This window comes from Leptodactylus fuscus, chromosome 6, assembly GCF_031893055.1.
Source record: "Leptodactylus fuscus isolate aLepFus1 chromosome 6, aLepFus1.hap2, whole genome shotgun sequence".
NCBI classification, from domain to species: domain Eukaryota; kingdom Metazoa; phylum Chordata; class Amphibia; order Anura; family Leptodactylidae; genus Leptodactylus; species Leptodactylus fuscus.
Genome location: NC_134270.1, coordinates 8,419,227 through 8,446,276, shown reverse-complemented (window position 1 = coordinate 8,446,276; position 27,050 = coordinate 8,419,227). Strand labels below are relative to the sequence as shown.

The 27,050-nt window shown below is 46.1% G+C and overlaps 1 protein-coding gene across 1 annotated transcript in view; it reads right to left on the bottom strand.

Moving 5' to 3' along the window:
- Positions 1-27,050, bottom strand: part of LOC142210251 (uncharacterized) — a 180,963-nt gene that overhangs the window by 109,322 nt on the left and 44,591 nt on the right. Inside the window, exon 7 of the mRNA XM_075279287.1 lies at positions 11,830-11,844. Within this exon, the coding sequence (XP_075135388.1) occupies positions 11,830-11,844 (15 nt within the window). The remainder of the gene's footprint in view (positions 1-11,829; positions 11,845-27,050) is intronic.

Sequence of the window (27,050 nt, the reverse complement as noted above, 5' to 3'; positions counted from 1 at the left end):
ATATATTCCTTTCCTGACACAGCCAGTCGTGTTCTAATGATTTGGCGGTTTTGCGGGATTTTGTCTTCACATTACTAGATGCTAGATTTTCTTTATTTTTCTGGTGACGTGGCCATATAAGGACTTGTTGTTTGCGGGATGAGATGCATTTTGTATTGACACCATCTTGGGTGCCTACAACTTATTGAATACATTTTATTAACTCTTTTTGCTGGATTTAAAAAAAAAAAAAAAATCAATCGTGGCATTGAGTTTTACCTTTTTAATTTTTCGCCATGCAGCGTACAGTAAAAGTAACATGTCCCCTTTATTCTGCAGGTCGGTATGGTTACGGCGATACCTCATTTATAGTATTTTTTTATGCGTAACTAATTCTGCAGAACAAAAATACATATGGGGACATAAATCAATGCTTTTTGCATCGCCATCTTCTGAGAGGCGTAACATTTTTATTTTTCGGTTGACAGTGTTGGATTGGGGCTTATTTTTTGCGGGACAATGTGCACTTTTTATTGGTACTGTTGTGGGGATTTTTGGGCTTTATAACTTTATTAATTTTTTTTATACACTTTATTTTATTTTTTCACTTTTTTTTTTTTTCTTTTTCATGTGTCCATTTAGGACACTTGAATCAGTTGATGCTTTAATGAAAGCAAGCATCGCTCACTTCCTCCATTGCCCGGGCAGGATCACCAGGTATGTGGGGGCTCCGGTAGTCTGGGGTCACTGGCCAGACCCCAGACTATCTTTTACTGATATTGGCACCCCCCGATCTCGCCGCGGGGGGTGCCGATCGGTTTGCAATGTCGGCAGATGCCTTTCAATCGCGCCATGATGTTTCACGGCGCGATCGAAAGGGTTAAAACGTCCAGTCGGACTCAGTTAATGCCACGCAACAGCAAACTAATGCCACGCAACAGCAAACCAATGCTGTGTTGCTGGAAAGCGTACAGCAAGCTAATGCCACGCAACAGCAAACAAATGCTGCATTACTGGAAAGTGCACGTGAGGATCGTCAGCTCATTCAAGAGGTTGTGAAACAAGTGGCTAAGTTGTCAGCAGGAGCCTCTAGTGTGTCACGGGAACCGGCAGCGGTTGCTGAGACAGCGTCCAAAAGGGTTACCCAATTTCTCCAAAAGATGACAGCTGACGATGAAGTGGAGGCGTTCCTGACGGTATTTGAGCATACTGCTGAGAGAGAGGGTTTACCAAAGGAACAATGGGCCGAAGTAATGGCGCCATTCCTGACAGGAGAACCTCAAAAAGCGTACTACGACTTAGCTGTTGAGGAAGCCAAGGACTATGAGAAGCTGAAAGCGGAGATCATGGCCCACTTAGGGGTGAATGTATACGTACGGGCTCAAAAGGTACAGCAGTGGACTTTTTCAGAGAATTCCCCAGCGCGGTCAGAACTGCACAACCTAATACTCTTAGTAAAGAAGTGGCTGCGGCCTGAAATTCACACTCCAGCTCAGATCACAGAAATCATAGTGATGGACAAGTTCATACGGTCCTTACCGCCAAAACTGCAGAGGTGGATTGGACAGGCAGACGCTGATCAGATGCTGATCAGCTGGAAAGCCTTGTGGAGAGGTACCAGGCAACGGAAGACCTGTTTGCAAAACTGTCCACGTGGGTCAACCACAGCCCGGCCTCAAAAAGCAGCTTGGTCTCCAAGCAAGGTCATACCTTGGGCCAGAGAGGCTCCACCCCCTAACCGTCAACCCGAAGTTGAAATGAAGGGAACCGGTAACAGAAGTTCTGGGGAGAGACTGCAGACGCGACCCATTACTCCACCAGGAAGACCTGCTGTGATCTACTGTTGGAGATGCAAAGGGCCAGGACATATTGCAGCCAACTGTCCCCTGACCCAAGAACCAATGGACTGCAGCTCAGCCAGAAGAATGTCACTCTTTGCTCGTTCAGTAGGTCTGACCGAGTCTCTAGCTGATACAGATAGGCACATTTGCTGGGTGAAGATTGCTGGCTATGCGGTGAAGGCCCTACTTGATTCTGGAAGTCTAGTGACACTAGTGCATACTAGTCTGGTGGACTCTGACACTTTCACTGGAACATGGGTCGGCGTCGTGTGCATCCACAAAGAGACCTGTAAATATCCAAATGCCCTTGTTCAGTTCGAGACTCCTTGTGGCACTCAGACCCATGAAGTGGGAGCGGTCAGGTCACTTCTTCACAGTGTGATATTGGGGAGAGACTTTCCCCTCTTTTGGAATTTGTGGAGTCACCAAGGGTCTCTTGCTGACTGTGTGGACAACCCCATACCGAATGTGATGACAAAGACACCGACAAGTGACTCCATGGTCCTTGGTGAGAGCCATGAAGACCCTAACTGGAGAACTCTGTCCCCATTGCCGGTAGATCCTGGTATTAGTGCACCGGCAGTTGCAGTGACCCTGGATGAGGAAAGTTTTCCCCTGTTGGCGATGGCAGGGAAGGCTGAAGATACTGAAGGGGAAGATGATCTACCTGTCATGGACATTACTCGGGACGATTTTGAGTCTGCTCAACTGCAGAATCCCACCTTGGCTAGAGGGTGGGAAAATGTTAAGGTGCTTGATGGGAAGCCCAAATATGCGGGAGCTGAGAATGAATACCCGCATATGTCGGTTATAAATAATAAGTTGTACCGAGTGGAGAGAATAAGTGGTGAGGTATTAGAACAGTTGGTAATGCCCCGGTCACACCAGTGAAAGGTGCTAGAACTAGTTCTGTCCTGTTTGCCAAAAGTCAGCACCCATGCCCCATTATAAATTATAAATCCCGCTGCCAATAATTGAGGTTCCATTTGAGAGTTTGTCCATGGATATAGTGGTCCCGCTGCCAAAGTCCTCCCAGGGACACCAATATATTTTGGTAATTTTAGATTATGCCACCCGGTACCCGGAGGCAGTACCCCTGAGAGTCGCCACAGCTAAGGCAATCTCTCGGGAACTCTTTCTGATGTTCACTCGGACTGGCATCCCAAAAGAAATATTAACAGACCAGGGAACTCCCTTTATGTCGCGGGTCATGAAGGAGTTGTGCAAAATGCTGAAAATCCAACACATACGGACTTCAGTTTATCATCCACAAACCGATGGTCTTGTTGAACGCTTCAACAAAACACTAAGGCCAGGTTCACACAGAGTATTTTGGTTCGTAATGTGGAACATAGACGCCGCGGGAGCTTTTGCGGGCTGTATATGCTCCCATTGTTTTCAATGGGAGCCGGTACCGTATATGTGGTGCTACTTTGCGTTGGCCGCAAAATAGCGCCGCGTATACGGTACTGGCTCCCATTGAAAACAATGGGAGCGTATACGGCCCGCAAAAGTTCCCGCAACGTCTACGTACCAAATCACGAGCCAGAATACTCCGTGTGAATCCGGCCTAAAAGGGATGCTCAAGAAAGTTGTCGGCAAAGACGGTAAAGACTGGAACTGCCTGTTGCCGTACCTGTTGTTTGCTATTCGAGGGGCCCCACAGTCTTCTACCGGATTTTCACCTTTTGAACTGGTTTATGGACGTCAGCTTAGAGGTCTGCTTGACATTGCAAAGGAGACCTGGGAACAGGAAAACACTCCATACAGAAGTGTGATTGAGCTTCTTGCCAGCATGCAGGATAGAATGGCAGCAGTCTTGCCCCTGGTCCGAGAAAATCTGGAGAGAGCTCAAAGTGCTCAAAGTAGGGTCTATAATCGATCTGCCAAGTTGCGCACTTTTAAACCAGGTTCCTGGCAAAGTGGCAAGGGCCCTATGAAGTAGTATCCCGAGTCGGAGAGGTGAACTACAAGGTGTTCCAACCAGGGAGACGCAAGACTGAGCAAATATACCATGTCAACCTGCTAAAACCTTGGATTGAACGTGAAGCACTCGGGGCAGTGAATGTTCCAGCGGTGACAAGTGCTGACGCCCATGTTGAGAGGCGAAACCTACTTCCTAGTCCAGAGACAGAGGTACAAATCTCCGAAGCTCTCACGCAAAGGCAAAAGCAGGAGTCATGAGAGTTGGTTCAGTGTAATACTGATGTGTTCTCAGCAGTACCGGGGCGCACACATCTGATCCAACATGACATTGTCACTGAGCCACATGTCCGGGTGCGTTTAAAGCCATATCATGTCCCAGAAGTACGCCGGGAAGTGATTACTGAGGAAGTGCACAAGATGTTGGAACTGGGTGTCATCGAAGAGTCAAAGAGTGAGTTGGCGAGCCTATTGTCTTAGTCCCTAAACCGGATGGGACCCTCAGGTTTTGCAATGACTTTCGACGCCTAAATGAGATATCCAAATTTGACGCATATAAAATGCGTGGATGAACTAATCGAGAAGTTAGGACGGGCTCGCAATTTGTTAACCATTGATCTGACAAAGGGATATTGGCAAATACTGTTGTCTCCAACAGCCAAGGAGAAGATGGCGTTCATTACCCCAGAAGGCTTATTCCAGTACCGGGACATGCCGTTCGGGCTGCATGGAGCCCCAGCAACTTTCCAGAGCCTAATGGACATTGTCCTAAAACCACACTTGAAATATGTGTCTGCCTATCTGGACGACATCGTGATTTTTAGTGAGGACTGGGAGAGTCACCTCACAAAAGTGCAAGCCGTCCTAGACTCCCTCAGAGCCGCAGGACTAACTGCGAACCCAAAGAAATGTGCCATTGGACTTGAAGAAGCCCGTTACCTGGGGTACGTGATTGGTAGAGGTGTGATAAAGCCACAACTCAATAAGGTGGAAGCAATCCAGAAGTGGCCGCAGCCTGTCACCAAGAAACAGGTGAGAGCCTTTCTCGGACTCGTCGGGTACTACCGACGGTTTATACCGAATTTTGCCAGCATTGCCACCCCACTAACTGACCTAGTAAAAGGAAGAAAATCTGGTTCCATCGTATGGACCGCTGAAGCTGAAAAGGCCTTCCAGGAACTAAAGGTTGCCCTATGTTGCCAGCCAGTTCTGATCACTCCATAAACAGATGCCTCGGAGGTAGGACTGGGTGCAGTAGTGTCACAAGAGGTCAGTGGAGAAGAACATCCAGTGATCTATTTAAGTAGAAAACTGACCCCCGCCAAGAAGAACTATAGTATCATGGAACGAGAGTGCCTGGCAATCCAATGGGCTCTTGAAGCCCTAAGGTACTATCTCCTGGGACAACACTTCACATTGGTTACGGACCATTCCGCACTAACTTGGATGGCTCACAATAAAGAAAGAAATGCCAGAGTCACCCGCTGGTTTTTGACTGTACAAGAACACAGGTTCACGATTGAGCATAGAGCAGGCCGACTCCAGGGAAATGCGGATGCATTATCCCAAACATACTGTGGCAGTGCAGAGGTAGCCGCTGTTGTCAGACCCCACAGGCTCGAACAAAGGGAAGGGGGGGTATGTGAAGTGGAGAATCGCTATTTTTCCGCAAGACTGTTGCAGTATGCACAGGCGTTTAACTTGTAGGTCCCGGACTGGAGTAAAGTTCGGCCAGTCCTGCAGGGCAATCCATTCCAGGCTTGGAAACAGACCAGCAGAGCTCTGTAAGTAGCACAGGTGTGCTGGTTACTGAGAGAGGAGAGAGACTGAAACACACTCAATCAACCAGTCTGGAAAAAAAACTCTGCCAAAAGAACGCTGTTAAAGGGTCGGGTATGTATACCCCTTGTTTACTTGTGAACCCTGTTTGTTAGGAGGCCAGCAGTAGGCTGACCCCATGATTAGTGAGGGAATAACTCGTTTAGTAAGCCGCCGGAGAGGCGTAGGTCTTTATTTTTATTAGTTTGTTTTGACATGCTGAGCAGCACTACCTGTACCTTTAAGCTTGTCTGCTGCAATAAAGACTGCTTTTGGGAAAGAAACCAGAGCTTCTGAATCCCCCGTACATCACAATATATATATATATATATATATATATATATATATATATATATATATATATATATATATATAGACTCCCCCACAGTATTATATGCTCTTGATGACTGAGAGCAAGCAGAGGACATCTAGGCAGGTGTGTGGCTGGTACCTGCAGTGATCTTACAAATTGTGACAAGCTGGGTAATACAGTGTATTCTGATAATCTTCCAATTTACTTCCATTTGGGAGGCAGGGACGAATTCCCCCATTTTGGCTTTATAGTGAGGATCTAAGAGCAACGCCAGCCAGTACTCATCCCTCTGCTTGTTGGAGTTTAAGCAGTGGAGCACAAAACCTGCCATTCTTGCAAATGTGTGCGCAGATCCAGATTACATGGTCATCGTCATCATCATCTTGAAAGAAATAAGGGTCAGCTTCCTCCCCTAGCTGTGCCTTTGCCATATCAAGGACTCCTTATATCCAAAGGGGAGTCTTCCTCCTCCTCCTGTATGGGCCATGCTATCACATGATGAAGGTGCGGCTCTCAGGGATCAACTCACTCCACTCATTCAGTCTTGCACTCACCCTTCATTAGGTCGCAAATTAGGCATAAAACACCCCAGTACAGTCCACACGCCCCAAATACACACTGCCACCACTGATTTATCTTCCTCTGAGAAAGAAGTTCCAGCATGCTTAAGGTCGAGTTCCACTGAATTAGAAGGTCACAGATAAGAAGGTGCGAAGGAAAACCTTTTTGTGGCTGCAAGCCGGGCAGGGTATTTTTACCAACATAAGAACAGAAGAAGATCCAGGGGAGGCAGGTGGGCTCTGCATGGTAGCAGAACTGGGCCTGCAAAAATTGGGTGGAACTAACACCTGCCCTTGTTGTGTTTCTGGATTGTGGCGCTGCATCTTAGAATATTGACCCAGTGATAACCACGTATTGTCCTTGTCTATCATTACTGCTCCACGTGTTGTCAGTGGCCGGCTCCATTTCTCAGACTGACATATCCAAGGACAGACCCACATTCTCCGACTCATGATAGTAAAGAATCTCTGTCTGTGTTGCAGATGAAATGTTCTTTCCTCTACACCAGCGGTTCTCAACCTTACAAATGTCACGACCCTTTAATACAGTTCCTCATGTTGTGGTGAGTAGTGTAACAGCCCCACTTCTCGTCAAACTAAAAAGTGACAGGTGCCCCGCCCCTTTTATGACGTAGCCACACCCCTTTTATTATATGACCACGCCCCCTTTTTATATGATTATTTTGACGTCACTACGTCCCATTTATAATTAACCCCCCTCCCTTCCCCCCCACCCCTTTTATTATGATGTTCCGCCCCTTTTTATATATGCTCTCCTTTTGCGCTGGCATAAATGATATTTCTTTGATAGAAAGGAATATCATTCATTTCAGCGCAAAAGTGCCCGTCCCTTTTTTATATATGCTTCTCCTTTTGCACTGGCATGAATGATATTTCTTTAATATTAAAGGAATATCACTCATTCCATCGCAAAAAGTGTCTATAGTTTTATTTAAGATAAATAATATACCTATTTATTGTTGATGTAACCAGCTATGTACTTCAGCACCGCTGCGTGGCGCCATGAGTCAAGCTCATACACATCCACCCCAGAAGACGGCAAGACATATTGTGACATGTCCGTACAAAGTTCCCCTAATACAACTACGGGCCGTGCTTCTGCGCAGGCGTGTAGCGCAAAAACATGTCTTGACATGTAGAGGACCTGGCCACAATGAGCGATTGGCATGACCGCACATGTCTTTTCAGCACAACTTACGGTACATTCTGCGTACGAGCAAAAAACCACAAACACACAGCATTTATTTTTTTTAAAAAAATATATAATAATTTTATTCAGAAAACCAAAAACACAATACATATTATTACAATGTTAACCATGCCTGCTGTAATAGTGGAAAAGTTCTCACTTTAGGTAATAAAGTCGCATGGGGCAGCCCCAAGGCTGTGGGTGATGAGGGGAAAATGTGGGTTCTGGACCGAGGTAGTTCTGAAGTTGAGGGGTGAGTCAAATTCATTTTAAAACGGTCCAGATTTTCCCTTCTGGTCGCATTACCCACCACACTGGAGGGTATATTTAATTCGGCCAAAAAGTTCTGGTATAAAACTATGTATGTGACTAAAAATACTAACTTAAACATGTGTAACAGAGACAATAGAGCTCCTGTAAGTAAATGTTATGAGCAACCTAATTGATACATATGTGCCATTTGACACTAGAGCAAAAAAAGTTAATGACTGAGTATCCTGTGCTCTGAAATACATACAAATAAGCTGTCCAGTTTTGGCGGCTAGAAAACAGAAACAATAGAGTTCCTGTAAGATAATGTTATGAGTATCCGCTCATCCTAATTGTGCCATAGGTGTCATTTGACACTAGAGCTAAAAAAAAGTTAATGACTGAGTATCCTGTGCTCTGAAATACATACAAATAAGTTGTCCATTTTTGTCATTTAGAAAACCGAGACAATCAATCTAAAGCCTAACATGACCTTATGTGACATTTTACATCCTTTCCCACCAGTTCCACAGATGTCACATTTAGGCTTCAAAAGCTGATTGTTCAATCCTGTAACAGCAACTAAGTCACAAACACACAATAATTATTTTAAAAGGCTTTTTTATTCAGAATGTCACAACACAATAATCTTAATCAAATGAACAGGCTCTACAGACTTGGTTATATACGTGCAGATTTTTTCCATGCACACACCGCAATGTTTCAGATACGAAGGTGCTGACTAAAGAATCGTTACTTTTTAAATCTGAATTAAAATGATTTAAAATGTCTCTAAATGGCAAACCCCTGCTAAGCCAAAACAGTATGTATATGCAATAATGACCGCAGTAAGCAGAGTCTACACTTTGTAGCTGACTATTCTGATAAATATAGTTGTCAGAGTTCTGTTGTAAGAAAGAAATAAAATCTTTAGGAAATACAGCGTTCGATGGAGCAATCCCATAACTGTCAAAGAATATCGCTTTTTTCCCGTCACATAGTACAATTAAGATCCAGTGGGTCCCCGGACGAGTAGAATCATTCTTCAAATCTCCCACAGTGTGGTGGGTAATCCGACCAGAAGGGAAAATCTGGACCGTTTAAAAATGAATTTGACTCACCCCTCAACTTCAGAACTACCTCGGTCCAGAACCCACATTTTCCCCTCATCACCCACAGCCTCGGGGCTGCCCCATGCGACTTTATTACCTAAAGTGAGAACTTTTCCACTATTACAGCAGGCATGGTTAACATTGTAATACTATGTATTGTGTTTTTAGTTTTCCACTATTACAGCAGGCGTGGTTAACATTGTAATAATTAGAGATGAGCGAACAGTGTTCTATCGAACTCATGTTCGATCGGATATTAGGCTGTTTGGCATGTTCGAATCGAATCGAACACCGCGTGGTAAAGTGCGCCATTACTCGATTCCCCTCCCACCTTCCCTGGCGCCTTTTTTGCTCCAATAACAGCGCAGGGTAGGTGGGACAGGAACTACGACACCGGTAACGTTGAAAAAAGTAAGCAAAACCCATTGGCTGCCGAAAACATGTGACCTCTAATTTAAAAGAACAGCGACGCCCAGCTTCGCGTCATTCTGAGCTTGCAATTCACCGGGGACGGAGGTTTCCGTCCAGTTAGCTAGGGCTTAGATTCTGGGTAGGCAGGGACAGGCTAGGATAGGAAGGAGAAGACAACCACAACAGCTCTTGTAAGAGCTAAATTCCAGGGAGAAGCTTGTCAGTGTAACGTGGCACTGACGGGCTCAATCGCCGCAACCCAGCTTTCCCAGGATCCTGAATGGAATACACTGTCAGTGTATTCCCGTATACCCGATATATACCCCCGATACCCGTTCCAACGGTGTGCCCCCCCACCTTCACCCCAGAAATACCCTGCAAGTCCCCTAGCAATAGAATTGGGGCTATATACACCCACTATTTTTGCTACTGGTATATAGTGCCATTGTCTGACTGGGAATTCAAAGAATATATTGGGGTTACATATCACTTCAATTCCAGGGAGAAGCTTGTCAGTGTAACGTGGCACTGACGGGCTCAATCGCCGCAACCCAGCTTTCCCAGGATCCTGAATGGAACACACTGACAGAGTATTCCCGTATACCCCATATATACACCCCAAATCCCCGTTCCAACGGTGTGCCCCCCCACCTTCACCTCAGAAATACACTGCAAGTCCCCTAGCAATAGAATTGGGGCTATATACACCCACAATTTTTGCTACTGGTATATAGTGCCATTGTCTCACTGGGAATTCAAAGAATATATTGGGGTTATGTGCACCCACAATTTTTGCTACTGGTATATAGTGCCAGTTTCTGACTGGGAATTCAAAGAATATATTGGGGTTACCTGCACCCACAATTTTTGCTACTGGTATATAGTGCCATTGTCTCACTGGGAATTCAAAGAATATATTGGGGTTATGTGCACCCACAATTTTTGCTACTGGTATATAGTGCCAGTTTCTGACTGGGAATTCAAAGAATATATTGGGGTTACCTGCACCCACAATTTTTGCTACTGGTATATAGTGCCATTGTCTGACTGGGAATTCAAAGAATATATTGGGGTTACGTGCACCCACAATTTTTGCTACTGGTATATAGTGCCATTGTCTCACTGGGAATTCAAAGAATATATTGGGGTTATGTGCACCCACAATTTTTGCTACTGGTATATAGTGCCATTGTCTCACTGGGAATTCAAAGAATATATTGGGGTTACGTGCACCCACAATTTTTGCTACTGGTATATAGTGCCATTGTCTGACTGGGAATTCAAAGAATATATTGGGGTTACGTGCACCCACAATTTTTGCTACTGGTATATAGTGCCATTGTCTGACTGGGAATTCAAAGAATATATTGGGGTTATGTGCACCCACAATTTTTGCAACTGGTATATAGTGCCATTGTCTGACTGGGAATTCAAAGAATATATTGGGGTTATGTGCACCCACAATTTTTGCTACTGGTATATAGTGCCAGTTTCTGACTGGGAATTCAAAGAATATATTGGGGTTATGTGCACCCACAATTTTTGCTACTGGTATATAGTGCCATTGTCTCACTGGGAATTCAAAGAATATATTGGGGTTATGTGCACCCACAATTTTTGCTACTGCTATATAGTGCCAGTTTCTGACTGGTAATTCAAAGAATATATTGGGGTTACCTGCACCCACAATTTTTGCTACTGGTATATAGTGCCATTGTCTCACTGGGAATTCAAAGAATATATTGGGGTTATGTGCACCCACAATTTTTGCTACTGGTATATAGTGCCATTGTCTCACTGGGAATTCAAAGAATATATTGGGGTTATGTGCACCCACAATTTTTGCCACTGGTATATAGTGCCATTGTCTGACTGGGAATTCAAAGAATATATTGGGGTTACGTGCACCCACAATTTTTGCTACTGGTATATAGTGCCATTGTCTGACTGGGAATTCAAAGAATATATTGGGGTTACGTGCACCCACAATTTTTGCTACTGGTATATAGTGCCAGTTTCTGAGTGGAAATTCCCCAAATAATTTGGGGATTCATTCACCCTACATCTCAGGCTCTTGCCATATTCACCCAGGTTGTCAGTGCTGCACCAGCTCGTTCCCAGACAGCTCGGCCCGAAAAACACGTTACCGATATAGAGGATTTGGACAATGAAGACAACATGTTCTAAATCCAATGTCTGCACCTTCTCCAGAATTAAAATAAAGGCAGCGTTTAACTTTCAAATAGCACTGCACAAAGGAAGATCTTATCAGCTTGTCTCATGACATGCTACTAAAAAGTGTCATTTGTGTATCTTAATGTAAATATAGTTGTATAAGCTTTTTGGGTTTTAGGCACTGCCACGTTATTTATTACCACCCGCTCCCTTATAATGATGATGACGCCAAAGTCACTGTGGGTGTTCAGAGCTCACAGCTTTGGTTGACATTTGTCTTGCTCTCTGTCGGTACCAGCTGTCTTTTTGGATACCGTAAAGTTATGTTGACTTTATTAACAGCTATAGAAGCTTTAGCCAGGTTGTGACGGTGTGTAACCCTAACAACACTAAGTGGGATACACATTAATAGTCAGTCTATGTACGCTAAACGTATCACTGAAGTAATTTTTTTTCCCTCTCCCCTAATATAAGAAAGGAACAGACATTAGACCTAGACCGGGGTTCGAGGCTTGTAAAAATCCAGTATTATTTGTTCTTCATGATGTGAAATATGTGTTGAAAAGCAACCCAAGATGAAGTCAGCCATGTGTGCCAGTGTGTTACTTGGCATGCCTTTGCTGGCCCCAACTGTAAGGGTCACTCTCCACTTCCTCCATTTTCCACTCCCCTTCACACCATGTGTGGTGAAGCAATGGGATGCACTGAAGTGCACCCTCTAGCCTCGTGTGGGACAGGGACATCAGATGCCACTCCAACCCCCTCGTCTTCCTCCACCAGCCAACGGTGCGAAGATGAGAGGAGTGTGCTCTGAATGTTTTCTGCCTAGCAGAGGCTAGTTCTCACTTACGAAAATGGCCCCACTTTGACCTGTATATCAGGCACAATGCTGTAGGTTTCAAAGAAACATGGCACCAACAAGTTGGAAAACGTGGGCCATGCGTGGACCGTGTTTGAGTCTGGCAAGCTCCAGATCTGCTACCAGGTTCCAGACATTATCACAGGCGCAAAAATGCCAGGCCCCAGGTGTAGCAGGGAAAAAAAATGCCATCTCAGCCAGGATGGCATCCCTGACCTCGGAGGCACTGTGCTGTCTGTCCCCCAAGCTGATCAGTTTCAGCACGGCCTGCTGACATCTCCCCACGCCAGTGTTACAGTGTTTGCCGCTAGTAGCTGGGGTGGAGGTTGCAGCATCGTAGGGTTTCAGTCTACTCCTGCCATGAATTTTGGCCTGGGAGAGGAGATAGGCCACCCCAGTTTGCACCCGGGGACCAGACTCCACCACATTCACCCTGCCTGTCATTAAAGATAAGCACTGCAGCATCCCTGACCACAGGCGCTTGTCCATGTGTCGGTGGTCAAGTGGACCTTGCAGCAAAGCGCAGAGCTCTGGGCCCGACTGATGTTATGGGACACATGCAGGCGCAAGGCAGGGACAGCACACCAAGAGAAGTAGTAACGGCTAGGCCCAGCATAGGGAGGTGCCCCAGCTGCCATCTGCTGACGGAAGGCCTGGGTCTCCAGAAGCATAAACAAACACCAACATCTCCAGGGCCAGCAGTTTATCGATGAGGCTGTTAAAGGCTTGGGCATGGGGGTGGGTTGTGTTGTACTTCTGCCTGCAATGAAAATCTTGGGAAATGTGGAGTGGCTGGGAAGAGGCGCATGATGGTGCAGGCCAAAAGGGCGCATGAGAGTGAACTCCCCAATGTGTCAGAGATAGGTGTGTAGGTGTCCTTGCATCATATACTTGCACCATATTTGGCTTTGGAAGTTAATTTTGTGCCAAAAAGTGGTTAAGACAGCGATCCCTCAGCTACTCCAGTTACACTGTCTAGTGAAGTTACCATCTTTGGTAACACACCAGTGTTGCAGCGTTTCCAGCTCGTAGCTGGGGTCAATTTAACAGCGGAGGAGGGTGGTGTTTCAGCCCTCCTCCCAGGAATGTTGTGTGGGGAGACAAGTCAGGCCACCACATTTTGCGACCCGGTCCACGCCTCAACTACATTCAACCACTGTGCCACAATTGAAAGGTAGCGTCCCTGTCCGCATGCACTTGTCCATTCGTAACTGGTCACGTGGAACTTTAGGGCTAAGCGCTGAATTTAGGGACCGCCTCATGTTTGGGGGAAAGTGCTGGTGTGGACGGCACAGTGCGGTGGCGCAGTAGACACTCTGCCCAAAAAGGGCAGAGTGTCCCCCAGCCGGGATTCCAACATCTCCTGGGCCAGATTTCTTGAGATGAGGCCGTTGAAGCCTTGGGCATGTGGGTGGGTTGCGCTGTACTTTAGCATGAAATGAAAGGCTTGGGAGATGGGGAGTTGCTGGGAAGAGGCGCATGATGGCGCGGGCAAAAGGAGAAATGGCAAGGAAAAGGTGAGGATGAGGTTGAACTCCCCAAAGTGTCTGAGGCAGATGTGGAGGTGTCCTGGCTGCTGGTCTGGACTGCAGCGCCAGCCCTGTCAACAGTGGGAGAGGCAGTGGCCGCCAGGCCAAACGACGATTATCCTGCGCTTGCTCTCACCCACTGAGCCCAGGGCTTGCCTTCCAAATGATGGCACCCGCAAGAGGTGGTGAGATTCCTCTCTGCAGATCTCCAACCCATCTTGGACTTGCAAATTGCACTAAATTTGTCATGTAACTGACATGTATATGATGAGTCTATCCATTGTCTGTTCATTTTGGTGAAAGTCAGCCTGTCAGCTGACAGACAGCTGTGCTTGTCAGTGATGATGCCACCGGCTGCTTGTACCCCCAGTTTTTGCTGCTTAGCTTGCCTCCACATCCACACTGCTTTTGCCCCTACACATCACCCCTATCCATGCCTGTGCCTCTAGCCATAAGTCTGCCACCCATGGAAACTCATGGTGCAGAAAGTGAGGGAGCTGGCTTTGAGGAACCCTTGGGTTTTGTAGCTGGTACTCCATCAAAGGTCTCTGCTGCTCACACACCCTGCTCAACATACGGTATCTAGGGTTAGAGCGTGTGGTGACCTCGCACAACAGTAGGTGCTTCAGGCAGATGTAGGCCTTGCTGGAGTGTATTGCGGCTAGCTCCAGGTACTGTAGACTTGGGAAAGTGGGTGTCCAACTACCGCACTTTCACCCTTAGCTCAGCTAATTTGGGGTATGTTTTTAAAAATCATTGCACCACTACATTGAACACGTGGGCCAGGCATGGAACGTGTTGGAGGCTGGCAAGCTCCAGAGCCCTCCAACAAGACAAAAAAGCCTGGCCCCAGGGGCAGCGGGATAAACAAATTGCCATCTCATCCAGGATGGCATCCCTGACCTCAGAGGCAGTGTGCTGTCCGTCTCCCAAGCTGATGAGCTTCAGCCCAGCCTGCTGACGTCTCCCCACACCAGTGTTGCAGCGTTTCCAGCTCGTAGCTGGGGTCAATCTAACAGCGGAGGAGGAGGGTGGTGTTACAGCCCTCCTCCCAGGAATGTTGTGTGGGGAGACAAGTCAGTCCACCACATTTTGCGACCCGGTCCATGCCTCAAGTACATTCAACCACTGTGCCAAGATTGAAAGGTAGCGTCCCTGTCCGCATGCACTTGTCCATTCGTAGCTGGTCACGTGGATCTTTTGGGCAAAGTGCTGAACTTAGGGACCGCCTCATGTTTGGGGAAAAGTGCTGGTGTGGACGGCACAGTGAGGTGGCGCAGTAGCCAGCAGGCCCAAAAAGGGCAGAGTGTCCACAAGCTGGGACCCCAACATCTCCTGGGCCAGAATTTTTGAGATGAGGCCGTTGAAGCCTTGGGCATGTGGGTGGGTTGTGCTGTACTTTAGCCTGGAATGAAAGGCCTGGGAGATGGGGAGTTGCATTGCAAAGTGTGTAAACCACACTCAGTTTGTCCTCGACCTATACATTTAGAAATTATCTCCCCCAACGAGGAACGTGGCCTCGATGGGGGAATTTTTCTAAGGAAGCTAGAAAAGAGGGCATCTTGGGCCTTGCTGGCTCAGGTCTAGCTTCTGTCATGCAGCTGTCTTCTGCCTCTGGACATCCCTTTGCCTCTAGCCACCTTTTTCCCTGCTTAACTTGCCTCCACATCCACACTGCTTTTGCCCCTAGACATCACCCCAGTCCATGCCTTAGCTTGTACCCCAAGTTTTTGCTGCTTAGCTTGCCTCCACATCCACACTGCTTTTGCCCCTAGACATCACCCCAGTCCATGCCTTAGCTTGTACCCCCAGTTTTTTCTGCTTAGCTTGCCTCCACATCCACACTGCTTTTGCCCCTAGACATCATCCCTATCCATGCCTCTGCCCCTAGCCATAACTCTGCCACCCCTGGAAACTCATGGTGCAGAAACTTTGGGAGCTGACTTTGAGGAACCCTTGGGTTTTGTAGATGGAACTCCATCAAAGGTCTGTGCAGCTCACACACCCTGCTCAAGATATGGTATTGTAGGGTTTCAGCGTGTGTGAATGACGGACAACAGCCTGTGTTTGGACAGATGTAGGCCTTGCTAGAGTGTTTTTAGGCTAGCAGCGACTCCTGTACACTTGCAAAAGTGGGCGCACAAGCGCCGCATTTTCAACAGTAGCTTCGGTACATTTGGGTATGTTTTCAAAAAACTTTGCACCACTAGGTTAGACGTGGGCCAAACATGGAATGTGTTGGAGGCTGGCAAGCTCCAGAGCCGCTACCAGGTTCCAGCCATTATCACAGGCGTAAAAATACCAGGCCCCAGGTGTAGCAGGGAAAAAAAAATGCCATCTCAGCCAGGATGGCATCCCTGACCTCGGAGGCACTGTGCTGTCTGTCCCCCAAGCTGATGAGCTTCAGCACCGCCTGCTGACGTCTCCCCATACCAGTGTTTTAGCGTTTGCCGCTAGTAGCTGGGGTGGAGGTTGCAGCGTCGTAGGGTTTCAGTCTACTCCTGCCATGAATTTTGGCCTGGGAGAGGAGATAGGGTACCTCAGTTTGCACCCCGGGACCAGACTCCACCACATTCACCCTGCCTGTCCTTAAAGATAAGCAGCATCCCTGACCACAGGCGCTTGTCCAAGTGTCGGTGGTCAAGTGGACCTTGCAGCAAAGCGCGGAACTAAGGGCCCACCTGATGTTGAGTGACACGTGCTGGTGCAAGGCGGGGACGCCACACCGGGAGAAGTTGTGACGGCTAGGGACGGCATAGTGAGGTGCCACAGTTGCCATCAGGTCCGGGAAGGCGGGAGTTTCAACAAGCCGGAACGCCAACCTCTCCTGGGCCAGCAGTTTAGCGATGTTGGCGTTCTAGGCTTGCGTGGGTGGGTGGTTAGCGGTGTATTTCTGCCGGCGCTCCAATGTCTGAGAGATGGTGGGTTGTTGTAAAGAAGCGCCTGATGGTGCCTTTGATGGTGCAGGAGAAGGAGATAAGACAGAAACAGGGGAGGATGAGGGAGAAGTCAACAAAGTGGCGGAGGCAGATGAAGTGATGTCCTGGCTCGTCCTCTGGAGTGCATCGCCAGCACTGTGAGCAGAGGCAGTGGCATGAACGGCAGGCGACGTTTGTCCTGCCGTTGCTGCCTGCCACTGATTCCATTGCTTGGATTCCAAATGACGGTGCATTGAAGTGGTGGACAGGTTGCTCTTCTCAGGGCCCCTACTTGATTTCGAGAGGCAAATTGTGTAGACGACACTATATCTGTCCTCGGCGCATTCCTTGAAAAAACTCTACACCTTCAAGAAACGTGCCCTCGATGGGGGAGTTTTTCTGGGCTGGGTACAAAAGGGAACATCTTCGGACATTCCGGGTCTGGCCTGGCTTCGGCAAAGCAGCTGACCTCTGCCTCTGGACATGTCTCTACCTCTAGCTACCCTTTTTGGTGCTGCACCTGCCTCAACATCCACACTACTTTCCCAGCTTGACATCCGCCTTGTCCAGGTGGGGTCGGTGTCCTCGTCGTCCACCACCTCCTCTTCCAACTCCTGTCTCGCCTCCTCCTCCTGCACAATGCGCATGTCAACTGGCTGCCCTGACAGCAACTGCGTCTCATCGTCGTCGATGAGGGTGGGTTGCTGGTCATCCGCCACCAAATCGACCGGAGATGGAATGGAGGAGACTCTAGTGTTTGAGCATCTGGACACAGATACTCGTCTGTTAGGTCCGTGGAATCGCGAAATGGAGGGGCAGGTTGCGGTACAGTCAAAGGAAGGGAGAACAGCTCTGGGGAGCAGGGACAGTTGGGGTTATTGTTCTGGGAAGATTGGGAATTTTGGGTGGAAGGAGGACAAGACTGTTGGGTAAGAGGAGGTAGAGGCTGACTGGCTGGTGGACAATGTGCTTTAAGGCTGCATTCACACAGAGTAACGCCAGGCGTCATTTGTGTGTAATTTGTGTGTCTTTTATGGCCGTCATAAAACGTTTACATAGAGTTCTATAGGAAAAGACGGCCGTCATTTACGGCCGTCATTTACGGCGGGGCACCTGTCACTTTTTAGTTTGACGAGAAGTGGGGCTGTTACACTACTGTGGTGACCCCAACCATAAAATTATTTTCGGGGCTACTTCATAACTGTAATTTTGCTACTGTTATGAATCATAATGTAAGTATCTGATATATAGGAGAGGTCTCTCTGAGGTCTGAGCGTTTTGTGCTCTCTGGCGCTCCAAGAGACTACTATCCTGGGTATCACTATCAGGACTTCATCTCTCTCACTTTTTGTTTATTCCCATGACCATGTGGGGCTGAATCAGTACAAGTATGAGTGAGTATGAGTGAAGTATGCTCAGCTGTCTTTTCTCCATACAACTTACCTATACAGGGTTTGTATGTTTTGAGCACCTTTAATCCCTGAGGAGTCAAGGTTAGGTATCAATCTTTTCCTTGACGAAACATGCATGTTGGGTGGCATGCTCATATATGTTTTATCTCAAATACATTATCTGAGTGCTCTATTTAGGGCTATTTCCAATAGGGTCGCCATAGATATAGGGATAGGTTCCTGTCAGGACAAGCACCATTAGGGCCATGATCCTGAGTTAGGCTTGTATTGTATGCTGTAGTATTGCATTCTGTCTAGAACCTTTTTTCCTGCACCATTCCCTATCCTAATGGCTTCCAACTTATTTTGGATTAATCCCCTTTTATAATGTGGTGTGATACGCGTACGACCATCTACAGTTCCTTTCAACTCCATCAACTGGTGTATTCTCTTCTAATTGGTGAGTCTGATTGGCTTATTTTTCTTGGTGTCCGCCGCGCCCATATTTCGTCTACTATATCATTGCTTGCTATATAGCACACACCAGCTTATGCGTTACCTTTCCCGTATTTTTAGGATATTGGTTTTTTAACTGTCAGCACCTAGTCTCACTAGAGCAGCAGATAATGTGCGTTTATTTAGCACAACAACAAACAGCTTACAACTTGTTATAGCATCTAGTTCTGTGGAAAGACTGCAGCAGCTCGTGCACCCGTGACATGTGGAGGGAGAGAGAGAGAGAGAGAGAGAGAGAGAGAGAGAGACACAGGAAGAAGGGGAGAAACTTTAACAGCTTAAAGGGGTTGCCCCATCACAAGGATCCTATCTATACTGCTTGTTAATGTGGATGTAAAACTTTTCCTAAATACATTGCTTCAGCAAAACTGCTTTGTTTGTCCACTATCTTACTTTATTCAATTCATTGTTGACACAGCCCTGACTTATTTGCTAAAAGTCAAGTGATGTATCTGCTGCTCTCAGGGGGAGGGAGAAGGGGCTAAGTGCATGGGACCAGCCTGTGTTTCTAGCTATTCCTGTGTCTACTCCACATGACCTAGGTCCTGCACTCAGATAGGGGAGAGGAGCTGCTTGCGGGGGTGGTCCGTCTACCTAACTGTCAGTACTTTATCGTGGTTGTTAGCTGACCTTTACCATTTGGAGACATGACTTCAGGTATTTGGCTTATTGCCTTATAGGAGCTATTGGCATTCTATATTTGTATAGCCTAGGCTGCATTGTAGTGTGATTATGGTCCTATATTGGATTCCTCTGGAAATGACACTGTTGTAATCTATATCCTATTGATGGGAGTGTCACGGGATGGTTAGAGTCTATATTATAGGCAATGTGTAATATATATTTCATGTGGAATGTATTCTCTAACCTGTTATATACATCAATGTGTAGTTGGCTGATTAGGGTCTAGTGTGTTAGCACATTGTATGCAAATACCTCTAACTAGTGAGGACAATGGGTGGAGATAATCTGCTCAGTGTCCCCAAGAAGATGTTGGATGGTGCATTGTTCATAGTAGACAGGGAGTCTGCTCTCCTTGGTATAGGTGAGGGGGGAAGGATCTGTGACTCAGCCCTTCCCACCCACAGATATAGGTGTAACAGTCTTAGTATATAGTTGTAGTTAGCAGTTAGTATGTGTTAGCCGGCCTGTGCACAGCTCTGCAGAGAGCCAGGATTTAGTTACAGGACCAAGGAACCAAAGCTATCATTGGATTGTGACTTCTGTGGACTTATTGTTATTACGGTTGATGTGACCGCCGCCGGCTACTAACTTTGTGGATTACAATAAATTGCTGTTGTCTCCCGACCTCTTGCGTCCGTGTTGATTCAAAAGACCATCCGGAGGAAGACGTATACCTTTGCTCCGTGACAGGGAGTAATACCCATGTAGTTTACCTCACACTCTACATATTTTTTTACCTCCTCCTATATGTCCTCAGCTATTTATGCTATAATTATAAAATATCAGTATATAGATATACATTTGTAGGGACATATTTTTGGAGGGGTGCTGTTTGCCAACAGTATTTTATTGTTGGTACTAATATAGCCTTGCTATACTTACATAAGTGTTATCCTATGCTATTATACCTACCTATATTCATTTTATATGGTCTAGCATAAGCACCCACGTTCTTTATTCTATGTGTCTATTTTTGTATGTCTTTGGCTTAAATCCATCTGCCCTGCTGTACATTATTGTTTTTAATAATAATTTGTTATTTAGTGTGTAATAAAATATTTGATATTTTTTATATTGGTTGGATTACTGTCTTCTTGTATTAGCTTGTGCTTTTTCCATGTTGTAATCTCTGTATGTAACACAGAATAGAGTTGCTCCTGCCTGTACTTCATAGTCCAATATTGTGCATATATATTGTTGTTTGAGGACCTTTGATGACATCACAGGCCCTTCAGCCACCCATAGGATCACGCTATGCGGTGGGCGGAGCTACATGCTAATTTGGGGGCAGAGCTAAACGGCAGGTTGCATGTGAAACCCCGCCCACCAAATGACGCAAGAAACCAGGAAGAAAGAAGATTTTACAGCAGTGAAGACTGGTGAGTATGTGAGGTGGGAATACCCCTTTAACAGTATGAACACAAACAGAATGTCTCGTCATATAATACAGCAGTTGTAGTTGTTGCCTTTCATATAAACAAATATGAATTATTCCAACACCCCCACTCAACAACTACTTGTTCTGTCAGTCCCATCATGGTCCTCAGTTCTTGGAACCTAGCTTGTGGCAATGGCTTCGTCATAATATCAGCTATCATCTTATCAGTTTATTGAACAGAACATTTCTGGTGTATTATTTCGTATATTTGGATTACGCAAAAATGATGATAGTTTTATTTTTCGAGTCTTTTCCTTTACGGAAGATCCAAATTTATATAAATTTTGCTATGTTTTCCAAGTTTTAAAGGGGGGTTTGATTTTTTGATATTTTGGTCTATTTTTTTTTTTTTTTTTTAATGTTAACTTTTAAAGGGTTTTCCGGGCAATTTTTTTTTCTTTTAAAAAAAAAAGGTCTGTTAGTGCTATTAATGGGTTAATAAGTTCCCCCAAATACCTTCAGCAGTGTTTTGAGTGATTTCTGGGGGTCTCTGGGAGCTCCTGGCATCTTCTGCATTTGTTTACAGGTGCATCTTCCTGTTCTTTTCATACCATGATGCCTTGGGCCACTCAGAGCTGACTCACGCCACCTCCTACTCTCACTCTCTCCTCCTCCCTCTCTCCCTCCCATCCCCTCCTTGTTACTCTACCTAGCCCGCCCACAACTAGCCCCTCCTAATTTACTAACTCAGCCGACCACCCCACCCCACCCCATCATACTTACCTGTCTTCCTGTCCGGATCTTCAGGGCACAGAACATCATTACCTTATATATAGCCTCCTCCTCCTCTTGTCGTCTGCATGGGAGGCCAGCAGAAGCCCAGAAGAGGAGGAGCTGCACCCCAGAAGGAGATGATGTTCTGTGTCCAGAAATTTGGACAGGAAGACAGGTAAGTATAATGGGATGGAGGTGGGGTTAATATTGATAAAGTTCCGTTTCTAGAAACAGGGAAACGGAATGTCACTGGAAAATCTGAAAATGTGCCTGGGACGGTCACATGACAGCCCCGGCGATCTGGGTATATACAGTGTTGGCCAAAAGTATTGGCCCCCCTGCAATTCTGTCAGATAATACTCGTCTCCCAGATAATGATCACAAGCACAAACTCTTTGGTAATATCGTCATTCATTTTGCTTGCAATGAAAAAACACAAAAGAGAATGAAAAAAAAGTCAAATCATTGATCATTTTACACAAAACTCCAAAAATGGGCCGGACAGAAGTATTGGCGCCCTCAGCCTAATACTTGGTAGCACAACCTTTAGACACAATAACTGCGGACAACCGCTTCCGCTAACCAGCAATGAGTTTCTTACAAGGCTCTGCTGGAATTTTAGACCATTCCTCTTTGGCAAACTGCTCCAGGTCCCCCCTGAGATGTGAAGGGGGCCTTCTCCAAACTGCCACCAAGAGATCTCTCCCCCTCCCCCACAGGTGTTCTATGGGATTCAGGGCTGGACTCATTGCTGCCACTTTACAAGTCTCCAGGGTTTTCTCTCACCACCATTTTCTAGAGCTTATTGAAGTGTGTTTTGGGTCATTGTCCTGCTGGAAGACCCCTGACCTCTGAGGGAGACCCAGCTTTCTCACACTGGGCCCTACATTATGCTGCACAATGTGTTGGTAGTCTTCAGACTTCATAATTAGAGATGAGCGAACACTGTTCTGAACAGCCGTTCTGAACAGCAAGCTCACAGCACACTCCCATATAAATTAATGGAAGTGGCCGGCACGCGGGGGGTTAAGCAGCCAGCCGCTGGCAAAGTCTGCGTGCCAGGTGCTTCCATTCATTTCTATGGGAGCGTGCTGTTCGGATCGGCTGATCCGAACAGTGTTCGCTCATATCTATTCATAATGCCATGCACACGGTGAAGCAGTCCAGAGGCAGCAAAGCAACACCAAAACATCAGGGACCCTCCACCATGTCTGACTGTAGGGGGCGTCTTCTTTTTTTTGAAGGCCTCTTTTTTTTCCTGTAAACTCTATGTTAATGCCTTTTCCTACTTTTGTCTCATCTGACCAGAGAACATTCTTCCAAAACGTTTTTGGCTTTCTCAGGTAAGTTTTGGCAAACTCCAGCCTGGCTTTTTTCTGTCTCTGGGTAAGAAGTGGGGTCAGCTTGAACTTGTTTGGATGTTAGTCGAGGTTCTTTATCCACCATCCGCACAATCTTGCGTTGAAATCTCTCGTCAATTTTTCTTTTCCATCCACATCTAGGGAGGTTAGCCACAGTGCCATGGGCTTTACACTTCTTGATGACACTGTGCACGGTAGACACAGGAACATTCAGGTCTTTGGAGATGGACTTGTAGCCTTGAGATTGCTCATGCTTCCTCACAATTTTGCTTCTCAAGTCCTCAGACAGTTCTTTGGTCTTCTTTCTTTTCTCCATGCTTAATGTGGTACACACAAGGAGACAGGACAGAGGTTGAGTCAACTTTAATCCATTTCAACTGGCTGCAAGTGTGATTTAGTTATTGCCACCACCTGTTAGGTGCCTCAGGTAAGTAACAGGTGCTGTTAATTACACAAATTAGAGAAGCATCACATGATTTTTTTCAAACAGTGCCAATACTTTTGGCCACCCCCTTTTTTAGGTTTCTCTCGTCAATTTTTCTTTTCCATCCACATCTAGGGAGGTTAGCCACAGTGCCATGGGCTTTACACTTCTTGATGACACTGTGCACGGTAGACACAGGAACATTCAGGTCTTTGGAGATGGACTTGTAGCCTTGAGATTGCTCATGCTTCCTCACAATTTTGCTTCTCAAGTCCTCAGACAGTTCTTTGGTCTTCTTTCTTTTCTCCATGCTTAATGTGGTACACACAAGGAGACAGGACAGAGGTTGAGTCAACTTTAATCCATTTCAACTGGCTGCAAGTGTGATTTAGTTATTGCCACCACCTGTTAGGTGCCTCAGGTAAGTAACAGGTGCTGTTAATTACACAAATTAGAGAAGCATCACATGATTTTTTTCAAACAGTGCCAATACTTTTGGCCACCCCCTTTTTTAGGTTTGGTGTTGAATTATATCCATTTTGGCTTTTTGACAATTCTTTTTGTGGTTTTCCATTGAAGACAAATTAAATGAAGATAATAATACCAAAGAATTTGTAATTGCAATCATTTTCTGGAAGAAAATGAGTATTATCTGACAGAATTGCAGGGGTGCCAATACTTTTGGCCAACACTGTACACGCGTCTGCACACAGTACCACACAGCAAAGGATTAGATACGTGTGTCTGCACACAGTACCACATGCTAGAGGATTAAAAGGGTAGTATCAGCAAAATTATGCTGTATGAGCCCCACATATGCGTGATTAGCTTTTAAAAAAGCTATTAAGGCACCACTAATATTATTTTAAACCCCTGTTCCATTTTGAAATAAAACTATAAAAACATATATGTAAATCATACCTTAGTGTGCACGCTGCGCGGTGATGAACAATCCGACGTCATCTTCTAGCACGCCTTCCTCTTCTTTCTTCTTCTTTCAGCAACGCCCTCCATTCCTGGCTCTTCCCTGGCTTCATTGTCGTCTTCTTTCGGCGGTTCAAATCCGATTGGTTCAAATCTGGCGCGTGTGCAGTAGCGCTCCCTCTGGAGCTACTGCGCACGCTCCGGCGCCATTTTTCTGAATAGCTTTGCGCACGCGCCGGATTTCATCCACTTGGATTTGAACCACTGAAAGAAGACGACGATGAAGCCGGGGAAGAGCCAGGAATGGAGGATGTCGCCGAAAGAAGAAGAAAGAAGAGGAAGGCGTGCCAGAAGATGACCTCGGATCGTGCATCACCGCCCAGCGTGCACGCTAAGGTATGATTTACATACAGTATATGTTTTATAGTTTTCTTTTAAAACGGGAGGGGGGTTTAAAATAACATTAGCGGTGCTTGAATAGCGGTTTTAAAAGCTATTCACGCATATGTGGGGCTCATTCAGCATACTTTTGCTGATAGAGCCCCTTTAAATATGCATGTCTGCACACAGTACCACAAGCCGGAGCATTAGATATGCGCGTATGCACACAGTACCAAGCGACAGAGGATTAGATACACGCGTCTTCACACAATACCACACGCCAGAGGATTAGATACACAGCTCTGCACAGAGTACCACATATTAGCGATTTACTCCAGGTTTCCATAGCAACTCAGCCATTTTTCTTCACTGCTTTATGTCAGCTTTAAAGGGGCAGGGCACTGTGGATGACAGTGTTACACAAGGTCACATAAACACAGCTTTACTCCAGGTCTCCATTTTTCACTGATATCCGAACTGAGATGCTTATGAATACATACACAAACGATATACAAAATACACCATTGCAAAACTGGACAATTCTTATGGGGCCACTACACAACTACACAAAAAATGAAATATACCTGTGCAAAGCTGGGTACTCCTGCTAAGATAAGATAATCCTTTAATAGTCCCACAGTGGAGAAATTTCAGTATGTTACAGCAGCCTAGTAATACAGATACAGGAGAATACACAGTAATATATTACGGAAGCAGACACACATATGCTGAGAAGAGAAGATATACTAGGAGTCCATAGCAGCTAAGGGACAAAAGAGAAAGGAGGAAGACTTCATAGTCATAATCATTAGTTCTCTGTGCGGAGTGTCTTCGCTTGGTCTGATGTAGATTATACAGCCTGGTCGCGGTTGGAAGGAAGGACTTGCGATAGCTCCTTCTCACACTTGGGGTGAAGCAGACGGTCACTTACAGTGCTGCTAAGTGCCATCAAGGTCTCATACATGGGGTGGGATTTGTTCTCCCGCATGGAGCTCACCACGGACAGTGTCCTTCTGTCACCCACCACCTGTACTGGGTCCAAGGGGCTCCCAAGGACAGAGCTGGCCCTTCTGATTAGCCTGTCAAGTCTATTTCTGTCCCTGGTTGATATACTGCTCCCCCAGCAGGCCACACCGAAAAAGATGGCTGAAGCAACCACAGAGTTGAAAAAGGCCCTAAGAAGTGGATCCTGGACTCCAAAGGCCCTCAGCCTCCTGAGCAGGTAGAGTCTGCTGTGACCCATTCTGTGCAGCGCCTCCAGGTGATCAGCCCAGTCTAGTTTATTATTGAGGAGCACGCCCAGATACTTATAGGTCTTGACTATCTCAATACATGTTCCTTGCATTGCAATATAAAACATAGTGTAGAACACTGTCAGGGCTCCTAGGAACCTATCTATAAAACATAGTGTATGACACTGTCAGGGCTCCTATGAACCCATCTATAAATCATAGTGTATGACACTGTCAGAACTCCTAGGAACCATTCTATAAAACATAGTGTATAACACTGTCAGGGCTCCTATGATCCTATCTATATAACATAGTGTATTACACTGTCAGGGCTCCTAGGAACCTATCTACATAAGATAGTGTAAAGCACTGTCAGGGCTCCTAGGAACCTAGCTATGTCTTTTGTAGAATGGGAGGAAATCCACACAAGCACGGGGAAAACATACAAACTCCTTGCAGATGTTGTTCCTGGCGGGATTCGAACCCAGGACTCCAGCACTGCAAGGCTGCAGTGCTAACCACTGAGCCACTGTGTTGCCCCATGGCTAGCTGTTTTTTGGACCCGACTCTGAGGCGGCCTCCGCATCAAAATCTGGTCCAAAAAACCCCATCTGAACCCAGCCTAAGGGCTCTGGAAAAATTAAGGTACTTGCAAAGTAATTGTTTGGGATGAATGTACCATGGTGCAAAAGGCTCCTAGGAACCTATCTATAAAACATAGTGTAGAATACTATCAGGGCTCCTAGGAACCTATCTATAAAACATAGTGTATAACACTGTCAGGGCTCCTAGGAACCTATCTATAAAACATAGTGTATGACACTGTCAGGGCTCCTAGGAACCTATCACTAAACATAATGTATGAGACTGTCAGGGCTCCTAGGTACCCATCTATATAACATAGTGAATGACACTGTCAGAGCTCCTAGGAACCTATCTATAAAACATAGTATAGAACACTGTCAGGGCTCCTAGGAACCTATCTATAAACCATAGCGTAGAACACTGTCAGGGCTCCTAGGAACTTATCTATAAAACATAGTATAGAACACTGTCAGGGCTCCTAGGAACCTATCTATAAACCATAG